General features: G+C 39.8%; 1 protein-coding gene and 1 long non-coding RNA gene across 2 annotated transcripts; one reads left to right on the forward strand and one right to left on the reverse strand.

Annotated features, from left to right (window-relative positions):
* Window positions 1-535: 535 nt before the first annotated feature.
* mylk5 (myosin, light chain kinase 5) lies at window positions 536-16176 on the forward strand. Its single transcript, XM_034143815.1, has 17 exons — window positions 536-932; window positions 2867-3016; window positions 3868-4020; window positions 4243-4425; window positions 4829-4864; window positions 5856-5983; window positions 7045-7198; window positions 7286-7597; window positions 7690-7792; window positions 8099-8302; window positions 8405-8622; window positions 8984-9107; window positions 10243-10395; window positions 10867-10993; window positions 11075-11162; window positions 11299-11439; window positions 14605-16176. Exons 1-17 carry the CDS (start codon window positions 797-799, stop codon window positions 14808-14810), a joined length of 2616 nt encoding a protein of 871 aa, XP_033999706.1. The 5' UTR covers window positions 536-796; the 3' UTR covers window positions 14811-16176.
* Window positions 15872-17774, reverse strand: LOC117493311. Its single transcript, XR_004556956.1, has 2 exons — window positions 17175-17774; window positions 15872-17088 (listed from the first exon to the last, which is right to left on the reverse strand). It is a non-coding gene; the product is annotated as an uncharacterized LOC117493311 (long non-coding RNA).
* Between the last annotated feature and the right edge of the window lie 414 nt (window positions 17775-18188).

Below are 18188 nucleotides of genomic sequence, written 5' to 3' on the forward strand. Positions count from 1 at the left end.
TGTCCTCCCATCCCATAATGTATAAGGCAGATTGTGTGATCTGTAGGGTCTAAACAGCAAGTGTTCATCATGAGAACAACAGCAGGCCCCCTCTTGAGACATCCCTGGTTTCCATAGGAGCAGGTGGATCTGTTCAAGTGACGCTGTTACCGTGGTAATAGTCCCCTTGTGTGTGTGTGCTGGGATATACCTCAGCTGAATAGGATTTACAAGCCTGTCTTTCACAATCACATGTTTAACAATCCACAGGCGTGAGGTGAACCTTTGCAACGCCGGCGTCACTGACATCACAAAGTTCAGTGGCAGCATTGATAAGTGAGAGGGCAAACTGGGAAATCAATAAACAGCAGCGCATTCGACAAACAGCACACAATGCGACCTTTGGCTGGGCGGGTAGATAAGTCCTCCCACTCTCCCTCTTTTCTGCCTTTCCTTGTTTATGTGCCATGTGTGTCTATTAGCCTTGGTAATAAAGACAGGGGTTTGAGCAGTGGGTGTGGGATTTGGCATTAGAGTAACTTTGACAGATAAGCCTGTTGTGCCTTAAAAAAAAGAAGGGCCAAAGCAAAAGAGAAAGATTTGTGATGTAGGTGGAGTTTGTGTAGATAAGGGGAGGGTGAGAAAAGAGGTTAACATGTGCAGAGAAGTGTGAGGGAGTGTTGGTTCTACAGAAGAGAGAGACGGAGCGAGCTGCAGAGGCAGTGACCGAGAAGGGAAGTGTGATAATCAGCTTGGGAAATGACACTGTGAACTATTTGTTTTTCCGCTCAGAGGCCTGGGGTGTTCTTGAACAGAAATGAATGGTGATGGCAGCAAACAGCGATATGTGTCAACCTTCAGGATGCACATCAAGCAGCCCAGTGCATCGCCTACATCAGGGAATGGGCCGGGAGCTATTGACAGCAGGATCACAGACACATGTCCTGACACTGGTGAGGGCTGCATGACAGAGAGAGGAGATTAATACTTTCAGGGTGTGTGTTTGTGTTGGAAAGAGCTCAACTGCTAGGAATTATGTTTTAAATCTCATATTTACTTTTATCAAGAGTCATCACCATGTTCAGACTTGTATATAATCAAAGTGCACTATAAACACACCCTTGCTTTTATTTTCTCCTGGTGTTATGTTTGTTGTTTTTCTAAGCCAATATTAAGGGTTATGTTGAAATGGCCAAATATTTGACTTGATTGCTTTGCATGTCCACACTGAATATCAAATATAAGTATAACTGGGTGTTATTTGCAATAACAATATAAAGCTAAAGTAGTTATCATGCAGTAAAATAGTTACTGTCATGGTCGTACTATAATTATGATGGGTTTGGCTTAATATTACTGCTGCATCATTGTGTGTAAGCTAAAAAAAAAACAGGCCTGTTTTCAGCTTTGTGACAATGCATTTTCAGCAGATTCAAGAGCCTTTTAAACAATTTATTTGGATTAAAAAGCAGATCAGATCTCTTGCCAAACACTTCTCCCCTCAGTTTATCACAGACATTTCAAATCAACACATCTGGAGATACTTGTTATTTACTGCACAGGAAGGGGCAACTAAGAATAGCCACTAAGGTTGTCAGGCAAGCATAGTGGTGTAGAAAGTACAATATACCATCTGAAATGTATTGGGGTAGAAATGCAAAGCTGCATACAATGAGTGATTGAAGTAAATACAAGTAACTCGAAAGTACAGTACTCCAGTAGACATGCTTTTTTCAGTGTGAATCGTCATCGGGCAGATGTTATGACCCACATTTGTCTGGCAGATGACAATCTTGTACATTATCTTTGACATGTTAAAACATCAGGAACCGATAAAAGCAGACTTGTTTCGGCATGGCCATTTTCAATGGCATAAGAGCAGCCTGTAAGCCTTTAGTTCAGCTTATCGGTTATCACTGACCTGCCAGTGGAAGCTTTTAGGTCTGCTTAAGTCTTATCAAAGGAAGGGTCAAAGAGTCATGATGTGACAAGGGTGTGATAGTCCTCCTCAGTGTGTTTGTGTGCTGAGGTGCTGCTCAAAGCACTTGATTGAACAGTGCCTGCCTCCAGCTTTATCATGAATACTTGAGGATTGTAAACTCTGACTAAAGGTTGATTGTTAAAACATATATTTTGTTAAACCATAACTAGTTTACTGTGCATGGTATTTATAACCTCTTTTACACAATGTTTCGGAAAGTTACTTTACTACGGCTGTAGACCTCTTTAATAACAATGCATTTTACTGGTGATACCACTCAATATCAGCCTGTGGTGCAGATTATGTGCTTTTGATTAATGAAGCGTTGCTACATCAGGGGGAGTGCAGATCCTTGGTGTACCCACCCCCGTGTTTCAAGCAAGGATTCAGATCTGATATCATTACTGCAATAAAAAAAAACTAAGAAAAAACACAAAAGCAGATGTCTGATGTCAGTACTTTGGTATCTTTTGGGCAGTGGAGACTAGAATTCATGTGAAAGAAGGAAGAACAAATTAAAATGTGTTGTAACAGCTTGGCTAGTTGAGAGGATAGAACATGCACACCCATCACATCTGTAGCACCTGTGGGTGTTACTTCTAATTTAAGAGTATGAGTGTGATGATAAAAGGTGTGAATTAATGTAAATAAACACACACTATAATAAAGTTTGTGGCCAAAATTGATGTCATAAATATATAATAAATAGCGAACTAAAATAAGACGATTCAAAACATGATTTATCTAAACCTATATGCAGTTCTGTGAAGAGCAACACACACTTATCAAGGGTTTTAAGACTTCACAGAACTGCATCGTCTACAAGGGGTTACAACTCTATGTGTGTTGCTCTTGCTTTGTGTATCTGACCCCTCACCCTTTTTCACCACTCTACTCCACATTCAGGGTCTGTTAACCTTTCCGCTCGTAAACGCCTGGATCTGCCCGTCTTCATAGAGCCGCTGCAGGACTGCTGTGTAGACGAAGGAAATGACATCACACTGCGGGGGGCTCTGACTGGAGGTCAGCCTATTCAAGTGTCATGGTTGCACAATGGTGAGTGAAAAATTTAAACTGCTATATCTTGATTATCGATTGGGGTCAGATGTTGACCTAAAGTAGAAGGCCCTTATACAGTCAATAACTCGTATTTTCTTTTACAACAGGTCGTTATCCTACCAGTTAACCTCTTGAACTCTTTAGTTTTGCCTTATATCAACTCCTTTTCCTATTTAGATGTACTGTTTTTTGTTTGTGCTTATCCCAACACAATGAAGCTTATATAACAGACTATTCTACTGTATGTTTTCATGTCTGCACCTTTACACTAAATGTAAACTTTCTAGATGTATTTTTGACACATTTTCTACACCTTTTTACACTTCACTTAGCCCAAAATGTTTTGTCATTTTGGAGGGATATCTATCATAAATAAAACCTGCAAAGGTCTTTAAAGTCTAAAATCCCAAAGTTCCCTCCAGAGGGAGTTTCTCTCCCACACACTCCCTACCCCTGCCTGAAACGCTGATGGTGGTCCTTTGCGCTCCGTCCTTGCGCACATTTTTCCTTGATAGGCTAAGGGACATCTCTAAGCGGTTGACCAACCACAACTGAGCAAACCAGTAACCAATCAGACCAGACTGGGCTCTGGTTTCAGACAGAGGGTGAAAAGAGATGCTGCAGTATGAGAAAAATAAAGCACTTCTTGAACATTAAAACATGTAAACATGTCAAATTAGAGGCATAAAATATAATTATGAAATCCCCAAAATGATCATAATAGGGCCCCTTTAAACCCTTCTGTCAATATCAGCCCTTCCTTCGTTCACATGCCTTGTCTTTTCCTCGTGAATTCCCCTAGCCAGAGAATGCAAGTGTTTCTAATTAGTTTCTCCTCCTATGGGCAGGTGAAGTGGCCCGTTTTGGAAAACCTTCCTTTAATGGCAGGGAGACGAGTTTTGTGGTGCGAGAGTGCTTGCCTGAAGATGCGGGTGCCTACACGTGCTTGGCAGAGAACAGTGCAGGGAAGACTTCCTGTTGTGCTGCTGTGTATGTCAAAGGTGAGGAGGGAGACACTGGGACACACTGGAGACTGCTTTATAATGGACATTAAAACATAAGTCTAAAACACAAATGTGAAGCCCATAAACTCTCTGCCTTTTGGAGGTTGCAATGCAAGATGTGGAATATTTATTCTGTTGGTTACTCTGGTCAAAATAGTTAGGAGTTTCATTGTGTTCTGCGTTTCCTTTTTCTCTTCCTCTTACCAAAAACCAATCCAGACTTTGAAACTATCTGCGGGTCGCAGAGTCATGTCTCAAATATCCAAACTTCTGCATCCAAGAGCATGGTGCCGAATGGAACGTCACCACAGTCTCTCAAAGACGAGCAACAGAAGACCAGAGGATCTATTTGCTCTTCCCCTGCAGGCTCTGATAAGCTCAGCCCGGTCTCCAGTCCAAGAGGTAAATCATTCATTTCCCAAATTGAACATACTGTACAATGCAGCTTCCTTCCTTCCTTACATGTTTTGATGCACCAAGACATGTAAGGCCTCTTTTCCATTGTTTTAACTTCTTCCGGACATCCATGATAGGTTTTCAAACAAATAGGAAACGCATCATTTCCAGTCCTTGTGTAATTGGTTGTCAGGCTGTACGTCCGCCATGCAGGGATAATGTAGGACTTCCACAATAATGATATACACCCACTACAAGTTCTCGGTCCCAAGTGAGCGCCATGTAGGGAAGTGGACAGTGCACAGTACAGTAAAACTTGCCGAGTGTGTGTGAACAGATAGCAATAGAACAGCAGAGCCACACCTCCACCATATACTAAAACCTACCTGCGCTTCACCTGTCTCTGCAGAAGTCATCCCAAAGAAGAGAGCCAACTCAGCGACAGGTGAGAAGCCTTTTTCCTCATTTACTTTCTCTGCCAGATGACTAAGCATCGGTCTTTCCATCGTCCACCTACACTTCCATTTCTTATTATTCAATGCTACAGTATATTGTCTGATTTCTGCTTGTTCATGAAAATTCAACTTTTTCATTAGAGCCTTTTCTGTGTGTGAGTTGCTTCTGATTCTGTTTTGGTTTCCCTGGAATTTTCTTTTTTTTCAGCCTTTGTTTATAGAAATAATGTTGGCTAACTCTGATCTATTGTTATCCAATACACTGGAAACCTTTAACCTCAGGGTGTAGGCTGCAACAATAAAGGCGTGAAAAGAGAACACAGTAAGGTCTGAATGTTTGTTATGAGTGCATAGGATATGTCTGCTTTAAAAAAGATGGTTTGATGGATTGGAACAAGTTGAAGTAATGGCTAGAGGGTTAGATCGAATAATTTAGCATGTCTGTTAAATAGATAAACTGTAAAGCCTATCAGATGTCTCCAGTCAAATTGATGCCACAGTATTTGAATACTGACTGTTTGAGTGATGATGTTGACTCTATGCTCATATATGGAATTGTTCTAGTCTATTGTTAATATGTGGTTAGAAAAAAAATAATATTTGTTTTGTGTGTTTGCTTGATATTTGTAATTAGTTCTATATTGAAAATAACACGTGGGATTCATAGGTGTCTTCTATCGTGAACTAGTTTTAACATTGTTGAACACGCTCCAAAACCCAGGTACTGTGTGGAAAATATCATCAGTGTTTTGTATTTGTTTCCAGTTGAGACACTGAGTTTGTTGTATAATAATAATAATAATAAGGGTTTCGATGGAAGTAACACACTCCCAGTCCAATAGTACAAGACAAACCACATTCTCATTCTGTCTTATCTCTCTGACACAGTACTGGATAGTTTCCTTTCAGTGTGATGCTTAAGGCCTTCAGTCTAACCAAGGCTCCGAGTCAAAACGCTCACTTTGCTATTCTTCTTTGAAGGTCCAGCATTACGTTTTGAAAACCCTCCACAACACCTGGAGGTGAAGCTGGGACAAACTGCCAGATTGACGTGTTCCTTCACTGGCAGTCTTCCTGTAGTGTCGTGTTGGATCAGAAACAAGGATCAGGTATTTTCATTTATTTAGCAAGATCATATTTTATTATTATGTAAATTATCTAGAAAAATGTCCTTGGGGACACTTAGTCTTTTACTTCCTTCAGAGAAATGTTATTAACAATGGATGTAAATATTTGTTTTGTTTTTTATTGTAAAAGTAAGGAAAAAGTTTGACTGTTTAATTGTATGTTTGGTCATGAAATGTAAGCAAATTATTTTGGTGGGATAGTACGGAGCCCCTATAGGGACATTAAAAAATAACAAAACAGAGAGAGAGAGAGACACCGAACACATACACAGAGTGGAGCTGAGCACAAACAGACACACATCATGCGCCTTGGTGACCCGACATCTCCTTCATTAAACTAATAATAGGGTGTAATAATCTGCCAGTGTGTGTGTGTGTGTGTGTGTGTGTGTGTGTGTGGTTAAAACATATACAGCCTGCGGTCGCTCTTTAGCTGTTCTAATGAAGGTAAACACAGTGAAGACGGTGCATAAAAGGCACAGCTCTTTGCGCGGTGGAGCTGCACTTCTCATAGGCTGAGTGACACGTCCCTCTGCCTCCTGGTGCTGCAGCCATTTCATGAAGTGAAGGAGGTTTTCCTTCTATAAAACAGATGTGGGCAGCAGATACTGTGAGAGTCACAGTTGTGCTTAAACAAATAGCTCTACACCCCTGGGTGAAATGTCCTTAAAATTAAGTCTGAGTTCGAAATATATCTCAAATAATGTATGCACTGTCATTCGCACGAGATACTAACCCGCTATCCTGATTTATTAAATGTTTTCTCTCTCTTTTTTTATTTTTGTTCATGTCCCTTTAGGGGCTACGTAGGAGGGTTTATTTTCTTAGAGATAAGTAGATATAAAATATAAGTATAATGTGTTTTGAAAATGTGTGGGATTTTGAAAGCATACATTCCTCTTTAAATGAAATTACCTTTACAAAGGTATTTAATGTATCAACTGATGGTTATGTATTGTGACTGTTTTATTCTGCAAACTATTGGACATTTTCAAAAGAATCATTTTTATTGGCTTGAATAATAATTAAAAAAAACTCTGCAGATCGTGGATGGTCCAGAGCTGTGGTCAGAAAACACAGATCAGAGCAGCACACTGGTCATAGCAAAAGCTAACCCGCAGCACACAGCCCGCTACACTGTTGTAGTGAAGGACCGCAAGAGCTCTGCACAACACACGGTTGCTCTTTCTGTCATAGGTAAGGCAACACACACTCTGCAATGTCAGTACAAAGTGATATAAGTTTGCAGTTACCTGACCCTTCATCTTACCGTCATCCAACCAGAGCCCCCCCAGCCTCCGGCCTCCTGTCCCGTGATCTCCCTCGTCTCTCCCAGCAGCCTCGTGCTCTCCTGGTCCGGCCCCTGCTACGACGGAGGCAGTGCTGTCCTAGGTTATGTGGTCGAAGTGAAGAACCAGGGACGTGTTGATCCTGGGGATTGGGCCGAGCTCACCGCCCAGTGTAAGAGTACCTCATACAAAGTGTGCTCAGGTCTGCTGCCTCAACAGGAGTACTGCTTCAGAGTGAGGGCCTACAACGCAGTGGGAGTCAGTGAGCCAGGACCAGTGTCACCAGTAGTTAGGATGGAGCAGAATGGTGAGGCAACGTGTGTTACTCGTACCACAAAATCTAGAGACTAATTATTGAGGCTTTTATTACAGCCGTTGTGCCTTTGTCTGTGTATTTAGATAAACCACAAGAAGAAGAAACCCCTCAAGCTTACTCCTGTGTCACTGTTGACTCTTCACACAAAGTCACAGATCACTACAGTTTGCAGGAGAAACTGGGAATGTGAGTATCTGTCAGGCACAAACATGTTTTATCCAATTAGCTTGAACATTTCTTTGGAAGCTGGTGACCTCCGTGGAATTGGGGAAATCAGCCAAGTACAACAGAGCGATGATTAAAATACATGCAGAGACATGATTCTATCTATAAACAACGACATTGATTTCAATGTTGAGAAATGTTGGGTGGTTTTTCCCCTTTGACAGTTAAGGCATAAAACAATAACAGATCTCAGATTAAGTATTGTTTAACATTCACATTTTGATTTATGGTCTCAGAGATAACAAAATAAACGTGTTTCTTCATTAGGGGAAAGTTCGGCCTGGTGTTCAAGTTAACCCACAAGGAAACAGGACGTGTGTGTGCAGGGAAGTTCTACAAAGGTCGACGTGCCAAGGAGAGGGAGGCTGCTCGTAAGGAGATAGAGCTGATGAACTTCCTCCACCACCCCCAACTGGTGCAGTGTCTCGCAGCATACGACCACAAGCCTGAGATGGTCATGGTCATGGAGTTGTGAGTATCATCGTGAAAGTCAATCGTTGTTGGAAACCTGCAAATTCTGGTTGCATACAAAGAAAATGAAGTATAACAATGCTGTGGTTTGTGTGTCTGCAGTATCGCAGGCGGGGAACTGTTTGAACGCATTGTGGACGACAGTTTTGTGCACACTGAGCTTGCTAGTGTGCGCTACATGCAGCAGATCCTGGAGGGGATTGCCTTCATGCATCAGCAGAACATTGTCCATCTGGACATGAAACCTGAAAACATTGTGTGTGTTGACACCACTGGCACCTCCGTGAAGATCATTGACTTCGGATTAGCCTGCAAGATTGGTATGTGAATGTCTGTCCAAAATGTCATCACTTCATTGTCCATCGTCAAATTGTCATAATATGCACGTTAGTTCTTTGAACACTAAATTATAATTCTTGAATCCAAGCGGACATATCATTTGAAGAAATTCCTTCCAAGCATTTCTGAGTTATCATGTTTACGAGAAGGGATGGAATGAGGTCAAAGTGACCTTTGACCACCAAAATGTAATCTACATCCTCAAATGTTTAAAATGTAAAGAAATTCCCTGAAGGCATTTCAGAGGTATTGCATTCACAAGAATGGTACGGACTGTCAGGATAGTTGTCAAACATAATGCCGCCGGTGTGGAGGCATAATTATGTGATTTATGTTTAACAGAAGGGGACACACCACTGAAGGTGATGCATGGGACTCCAGAGTTTGTGGCTCCTGAAGTGATCAACTATGAGCCTGTGTGTTTGTTCACTGACATGTGGAGCATAGGAGTCATCTGCTACATATTGTGAGTCACACTGCCCCTCCCATGGCTCTTTCTACATTTAGTTTGATATTTCGGAAAACTCACCTAAGGTGCAGAGAGTTGGATTTTGTTACCTTTGCACAGGGAAAAGCTAGCTCTTTCAAGTCTTTGTGCTAAGCTAACCTGTTGCTGAGAGTGGCTTCATTTACGGTATAGACACAAGACTGGTCATAAGAACCCGGACCCATTTCTACTTTTGGGAGAATTAAGGGGAACATAATTTAGACTAAATAGACCACATAGAACACATTTATGACAAGTAACCCCCCCCCTAGTGTCAAATATCTGAAAAGTGACATGTATGTCAAATTGGGCTTTAATGGTAAAGTAACTCTTATTTCTAACTTAATTAATGAGGAAGATTTTTTGGTTTAAATTAGTTTGAACATTCTTTGAATTGAAGAATAAAGAATATATTAAATTAACTGAGCAGATCATAATCATATTTCTAATTGTGCATATATGTCACTTTGGGTTTACTGTGAATGTTTACATCCCGATGTCAGTGTCACAGCGATGTTTGTCTAATTTGTTTCATATCAATTTGATCAATAAATGTTTCCAAAACAGGTTAAATGTAATAAAGGACATGTTATGTAAGCATTTTAATTATTAAATGGCTTGAATTGCACCTTTAGCAACAAAAAACAAGCTTCTGAAATGTAGCTAGTTCTGTCACATGTGTTAGCCTGGCACATGGACATCTTGGACATGTTGTTATGGGAACACAAAATCACATGACCTGGATCATGATCCAACAAACCGTTCAGTGTGTGTCACTTAGGGGACTTCATGAGATAAAATAAAGGCTAAAGCTGTATAAGGAACTTTCCAGAACATTTAAAGGTCATGTGACACCTATGTAACGGTGGGTCCTTATGGGTTAATTAAACTACTCATCCATCTCTTAGCAAGAAAACAAATAATTGGTATAATCTGAATAATAAAAAGGCCCTTAATCAACTGAAACTTCTGATAACAACTTAATAGAACATATACGACTGATAGGACTGGGCTGATGGTGTTTGTTACGATGAGGCTGCAGCTTTTTGAATGACTTATAATGCCACCTAGTCTGGACTTAGGTTGTATAATGTTTTTTCTCTCTGCTCCTCAGACTCAGTGGTGAGTCTCCATTCCAGGGTAACAACGATGTGGAGACCCTCTCCTTGGTCACAGCTGCCCAGTGGGAGTTTGATGAGGAGAGCTTTGATGAGATTACAGACGAGGCCAAACACTTCATCAGCTCGCTGCTCAACAAGGACACCAGGTCAGACAGACAGACGCACACGCACACGCACACGCACACTTTATTTGTATCTTGATCATTCTGAAGGAAGCGTTCAAATTACACTTTTTTTTTTTTAACATTCACAATTGTTTTTAGATAATTTATTTAATAAAATGTATTTAATTCTACAATGGAAATATTTGTAAGGCTTTTTTTCTTAAATTACTTTTTCTCATATGAGCCAGAAATCTCTCTAGATACAGACGTCAAACTTTACAAAGGTATATTTATATAAAGGTTTTTGAAGAAGACCTAGATGAACACTCATAGCTTGTTTTATATAACACTTGTTCCTCGTTCGTATTTTTAAACGTGCAGATTACATTTTTTTCTGATTTATGGAGTGATGCAAAGACATATTCAAAATTCCCTCTGTAAAAACATTTGACCTTTGAGGATTTATAAACCTATAGTGTCTTCCCTTTACCATCTGTAACACTGTTTTCCCAGGCGGAGGATGACATGTGAGGAAGCACTCGCACACCCCTGGATGGCATTTGACTCTGGAGCTGTTGCCACCACCAAGAGCCTGTCCAAGGAGAAGATGAAGAGGTTTCTAGCCAGGCAGAAGTGGAAGGTCTTTAAGTACTTTTATGCTTATCTGTGAGTTTGAGGTGTTGTTTTTGTTTTCTGATCCCGGACTTTTTTTGTTACATAGAAAGCAGGGAAGGCCTTGTTAGCCCTGAAGAGAATGGCTCTGCTGTCTAAAGGTGACAGCTCTGTCTCGCTTACCAGCCCTGGAGAAGGTAGGACAAATCACATTCTGATTTTATCTTCTTATCAGGATTGTTTTATTTTCCTGGTTTAAAGTTGAAGGATAACAATCCTGGGGTTTTCCACCACTCTCATCTACTTCCTTCTTCCTCCCCCTCTCTGACCCAGATTTACCCCTGAGCCCAGAGGCGGAGCACGCCCTGCAGTCTCTGGAACGCAAGATGCAGGTGCCACCCCAGTTCACCCAGAGCCTGGAGGACCTTACAGTAGTTCAGGGATCCTGTGCCCGTCTCTCCTGTCACCTCACAGGTACACACAACTTCAGTCAAGAGCTTAAAGCTCACCTTTTATGCTATATTTGAACAATATAATATAGGTCGAAATCTATACAAAACATGTCTCTGAAGTGTTTTGCTCAAAATACCAAACAGATTACCCATTGTAGCCATGCTTTATACCCCTCTATTTCAGCCCTGTTACAAAAGTGCTGAATCTGGCCCTTTAAATATAACCAAGCTGCCGCATGCAAGCGGTGAGATAAAAGGCTGATTACCGGCAGTAACTCAGCTAAATGCTGCCGTGATTAAACGCCATATTATGTTCCAAACCACATGAAGGATTATTTCTGAAACAGTATGGAGCTCAAACGCTTTCTCTCTAACGGGTTTACCACAAGGATAGTACCTTTTACATCCGGCTTCTTTATACATATTCTCTCCAGTACAGTGTTAGCTCTGAGTGTTAGCGATGCTTGCTAATATAAACACAGACCATATTACTTCCAAAACATGTTGCGCATTGTTTCTGATACAGCACAAAGCTTGACATGTTCTTAATTCTGGGTTTACAGCTAGCACAGTGGCATTATATGAATGAGATATATATATATATATATATATATATATATATATATATATATATATATATATATATATATATATATATACATATATATACACACACACACAACCCAGTCTCACGGCATTTCGTGTTATTAGTCACGAAATTAATTTAATCTATTGATTCGTGTTCACCAACACGATTTTCACCTTTTTTTCGTGTCACAGAACGATTTTAAATGCAATGTATTTCTATTGGTAGTATGTTTCGTGCCTGCAACACGTCTTTTTGTCCGGTCGGGTCTTGGAAGACCAGAAGCTGTGTGGTTCATAAAAACATGTTCTTACTCAATATCTTACCCTCAGCCTAACCCTATCCCTTTTATTTTAAATTGTATAATGTCTGAGTTTTTTTGCCATCAGTGAGGAAAATAAATGGGGCTCAGAGCCTCAGAATACTGAAATCTGTATTTTATGTCATCTTTTTTTCCTTCTAATTTGTTATTATTTGGTGCAGGCACGAAACATACTACCAATATAAATACATTGCTTCTAAAATCGTTCTGTGTCAGAATATTTAAATCTGTATTTTTTTTAAATGTGTTTTTCCTTCTAATTTGTTATTATTTACGTTGCTTTTAAAATCGTTCTGTGTGACACGAAAAAAATGGCGAAATCGTGTTGGTGAACATGAATCAATAGATTAATTTCGTGACTATAACACGAAATGCCGTGAGACTGTGTTGATATATAACAACTTTACTCTAAGTCCCTCCCGTAGACATCCTGCTGAATACACAGACACACAGCTAGCCGACTATATATGAGGGACAGAGATGGGGTTGTTACTAAAAAAAAAAAAGTAATATATTGCATATTACATATTACTTAAGTAAAAAAGTAATATATTACACTACTTCGTTACTCTCTACATAAAGTAACTCGTTACTTTACTCGTTACTTTACTCGCAGGGCCGGCCCGCCCCTCCCTACAGGCAGATCACGCAGACTGCTAAAGTTTCAAATGTTCTCTTTAGTTCAGTTTCCATTGTCGCATAAGACTGATCCAGATAGCTCTGACCATGGCTGTCCTCGGTCTCCTGCTATCTGTATTTTGCGCAGTATATCTCTGAACGATGCGATGGTGATTCCACTGTGCAAATGGGCAACATTACCTCTACTATGAAGGATGCTACAAGCCTGTCCATCTCTGCTTTGGTTACCGGTCCTCCAAATTCTTGCGGCGGCGCACTCACAACATCCTCACTCTGGGTTCGGGGGTCCTTAGCTATTAGCTTCACCTTAGCATGTGTTCTTTGCAGGTGTTTGAGGTTTGACGTGGTGTTTACAGCAGTGTATAACAGCTTCTGGCCTGGACACAGTTTGCACCTCACCGTCACATTCCTGTCTATTCTTCGGACGAACTCAAAATAATGGGCATACCTCCACCCCTCGAAAGTTATCGCTGACTCAGCCATGTTTATGCAGCACTGCACACGGAGATGTGGACGTGCAAGTCGCGCAGATTACGTACATATAAACCTGCGGCGGAAACCCCTCTTGTCTGTCAGTGTGATTATGACTGATTTTATAAAAGTAACGAAGTAACGCGTGTCGGGGCAATGTTAGTAACTGTAGTGTGATTACTGAATTATAAAAGTAACGCGTTACACTACTCCGTTACCGACAAAAGTAATATTATTACAGTAACGCGTTACTTTGTAACGCGTTACACCCAACTCTGATGAGGGACGATAGGTTGGGACATGGGCGTTACGTTGCCAGGAGCTCAATGTATAGCCAGCCCACATTTCAGTAATGACGTCAAGTCCGCAGCAAGTCCCGTTTTTAGAGATGTGGGTAAGGAGGAAACGAGAGAGGGTTTTATTTTCTGACACTTTGTGAGTCTCCTTAGACACCAGGGACACGTATATGTATGTAAAAAAGTGCATTTTGTATAATAGGTGACCTTTAAGCAATGTTTTCATCTTTGTGACTTATTATTGCACCGTTACTAAAAAGAGCAAAAGCAAAAAGATTTATCACACATTTTGGACAATATCTAATAAATAAGCCTTGCATAACCCATATTAGACCCACTGCTATACACAACATATGTCCCTTTTTAAAGGTAGGTAAGAATGGAGAAACCAGCTCGAGTGCGCTAGAATTTGAAAGTACGCAGCCGAAACAAATCTGCCCCTTCCTTCAGACTTCCTTACAGAGCCCCTCCTCCACACACAAACGCGCACATGACCAATGAGGGCACGAGATAAGTTTGTGCACAGATGAAAGGCTGACAGGCAGGTAGGCCATCCAGTTATTTTAGCCGGGCTGGCTAAAATAATTGGTCGTGCTTTTTACAGCACCACGGCTTCCACAGATGACATTTTTTTAATGTATTTATTGTCAAAGCATTTAATGTATTCATTGCTATCGGGATGTTAAGAGCATTCCATGGAATATAACAAAGTGTTTCTGAAGTTAATTACCTACCCCACCTTTAATGGTCAGTTTTCAGGCCTGAAAGACTTGCTATCAACTCGCAACTGAAACTTCCCCTAAAAGAAAACAGAAGCACTTGTCATTTCTTTCTGCTCTTTAATCCTGTCCTCACCCCCATCTATCTTGACAGGGTACCCAGACCCAGAGGTGGTGTGGCTGTGTGGTAAAGAGCATGTGGAGGAGTCACCCTCGAAGCAGATAGAGTATGATGAAGATGGCCGCTGCACACTGGTCTTAGACAAAGTGGGCCCAGGGGAGAGCGGTGTGTACACCTGCAGAGCCACCAATGACCAAGGGGAGGCGTTCTGCTCAGCCAAACTTATTGTAAAAAAGTAGATAAAGGAGAGACAAAATGTATAAACACAACATTTTCAAGAGTGCCTTCAACTGTTTTATTGTAGAATATTGTATTAAAAGTCAGGACCAAAATGTACATCCTGTACTATCGCTGGAAATATATGATATTTGTATTACTGTATTGTACAAAATGTATGAATATTGTTACAGAGCTACAGGCATATATAAAAGTTGGTATTTCTTCATTGGACTTAGGTATGAGGACTGTCTTATATCGGCTAAAACAAGACTATCTCTTAAGATTTTATTTCAAACTTTTCAACTGGCGGTATGAATACAAATAAATATCCTTTGTCAAAAGGCCTGAAACCGCAGTAAAATCTGACTTCTGATATACTTTAAGGTAAAATGTTGACCACAATAGACACTAGGGGCTAACTGTTAGCATGTGCTTCGTGCTATGAAAAGAAACACTTGAGCAATTGTACTTTATAAATGCTTTGTGTTATAATTTTTCCAGAGCACTAACACAACCATAAACACCATTTTAGAAAAACTTTTAGTGGAATATCAAAATTAAACCACTGCATTAAAATGGAAGAGAGCATTTTTGTTAAACTTAGCAGAACAGTGTCAATTAAGGATCAGACTACCTTTGTGCCAGCTAACAGCTAAAAAGGAGACACTTGTTCCGTTTACTTATTTTGATCAGAATGTTTGGAGTGTTTAGGGCAGTCAACTTATATTAAAAACTACATTTAAAAGTCATTACAATTAAAGCACTTATTGACTTTGATCAGTTTTTCCACTGGGCAGCTTGTATGAAATGTGCCTGTCATGCAAATCATATCATACAAAAGTCTATAGATTTCCACGATTTGAATACTTACAATGCAAAATGAGCCAAGACCGAAGTTGGTGCTGGTTTTAGTTTCGCTTCTTAAACAATTTTTTTAATTTAACCTATAAACATCATGGACTAAAGCTCAATGCATCAGACCAATGGAATCAAGTGCAAGGGATATAAAAAGATATACTTTTACAGTAAATCATATACTTCTACTATGCTACAAAGTTCTACAGTAATGTCTTTTTTTTTCTTTTTCATATAAAAGATAAACTCTGATTACTAAATACCCCAGGTTTGAGTATATCAATCATTCAAGAATAAGCATTTCAATAACCAGAAAGTCACCTGTTCTCTTGTCCGTGAAGAGGCTATTGACAATATTCAAGTTGAAGTATGGAGAAAAATAAATGGTGAGTAAAGTAAGTCAATAAGCAAGTTAGTAAGAAAGTACATTTTATTTCTAGAGCTCATTTGAACACACCTGAATTATACCAAGGTGATATACAAAACTTAAAAATGTTATGTCTTCAAAACAATAAACTCATATGAATCTCATTAGCATCTTTTTTCATTTCATTTTTTTTACTGCAGTTATACATTCAATACAAAACTTCACACTTTAATTTCACATGTGCTGGAGCTGTACACATGAAAAAGTCTAAACACACATGAAATGAAAATAAAGATGGCGCAGAGAAAGCCAGATATTTATCATTATTACAACTATATTATACCATATGTTACAAAAAGGGTCGATGAAAAAACTAGGAATTAAATAAGATGGCTAGAGTCACAATGTATCCTTAAGTGCTTTTATTAACAGCCAAAATGCTGAAAGAACACAGTAACAAGGATCTAGTCCAAAATAGAAAGAAAAACAAACCTCAATATATATGTACAGGTCGAAGAAATATAACTAGGACCTCTCTGCTCTACAGCCACAGTCAGACTAACTCCAAAACACTTGTGGCCAGAGGTTTATATATGTTAAGCCCCTCCCCATAGGACAATCAACTATTTATACCCTTAATTACTGTTATTCTTATCATCTTCAAACGTATTCAAAATGTAGTTCAAACTAATTAAACACAATAAATCAAATAGGTCAACATATTCTACATTTCTGACCACAGAAGCCTTAAACAATAACAAGGCTTATTGTTTATTAGTAGTTAGGCTTTTGCTACCAGCTACCAGTTACCAGTATTAATAAAGTGAGATTATATTCCTTTTAAAAGTATAAACACACATGCAGATTATTCAGAGAAGAGCAGAAAACCAGAGAAGGTGTTGTAGCCCATGGCATCATCATACCTGAGTCATTCACATCAGACCCTGAGCTGTCCCATACTGACGTAAGCCGCACATCATTCTTCATGAGGCTAACAGAGTTTGGAGTAGGAGAAACATTGTTGTACATCGTGAAACGAAAGAAGTAGGTTCCTTTGACGGTTGCTGAAAATATGCCTGCAAGAATAAGGAGAATGATTGAATGTTATGAGCCATTGTTTGTGTTTTTTCTTTTTCGCTCTGTAACTGTTAACATACACTACCTGTTGTAGGATTGTAGTTATTTCCAGTGTTGGAGATGACCCTCTTATACTTAAGTGGTGTATTAGAAGTGAAAGGTCCAATGGTTTCCCAGCCAGATTCCACGAGAGCTGTAGAAAAGGCCACCTGAGGTTTGCCTGAGACCATGAAATTAACACATGAAATTAAAAGTGAAAAAAAATACATCATATGACCTCCAGTCAGGCTACGCAGCTCCAAGACTTCTTTTTCAGTGTTCTGCAACTTCGCCTCCAGGAGTGTTATTTTTTCTGCCATGTTTGCGACCTTCTCTCCCACTGCTCCCAAGTTTTGACTGATTTCAAAGCAGCAGGACGATCCTGAGCACAGACGGACTTTGTCATCGATCTCATCATGAATTTGCCCTTCACATACGCAGCAGCTTAATGCTAGTACAGGACTGCAAGCTGCTTCATCTTCGTGGTTTTAAAAAACAATCTCTGCCTCCATGCCAACCTCCCTCTTTTATACTTCAGCCTGCATTGCGCAAAACAAGAAAGTTTCAGGAAACACCCATCGATAAAACAACGTAAATCATCTTTTCTTGAGAGTGATGGGAAAACACACAGAACTCAGTCAAGTGATTTAAGATAATACATTTTGTGAATATACAGTTACATTTAGGCAACATTTACAAAGCAATTGGTGTGAAGTAATCAATCACTACATAAATACAGACTAAAAAGTTGTCAAATGATTTGAAGATATTGATTTAGTGAACCTGTTCAAACAAGGCATTGTGCAGTTTGTTAGCCCTGCACCCATAAGTCAGAGAGGACTGAATGACTTGCCATAATATTCCACTTGAGGGATAAATTAAAGTACTGGACCTTAATTAATATCAGTTCAGATATCTGTAAAACACCAAATCCAATATTTATGTATGGCATTGTCAAATCAATGAGAAGTTATGGCCTTTTGTTGAAGTGGAACCCATGTGAAGAATACGTTTGTAACAACTAGTCTGGAAATATTCTTTCACTTAGGCCAACTCTCTC

The sequence above is a fragment of the Trematomus bernacchii genome, unplaced genomic scaffold, assembly GCF_902827165.1.
Source record: "Trematomus bernacchii unplaced genomic scaffold, fTreBer1.1, whole genome shotgun sequence".
In the NCBI taxonomy this organism is placed as follows: Eukaryota; Metazoa; Chordata; class Actinopteri; order Perciformes; family Nototheniidae; genus Trematomus; species Trematomus bernacchii.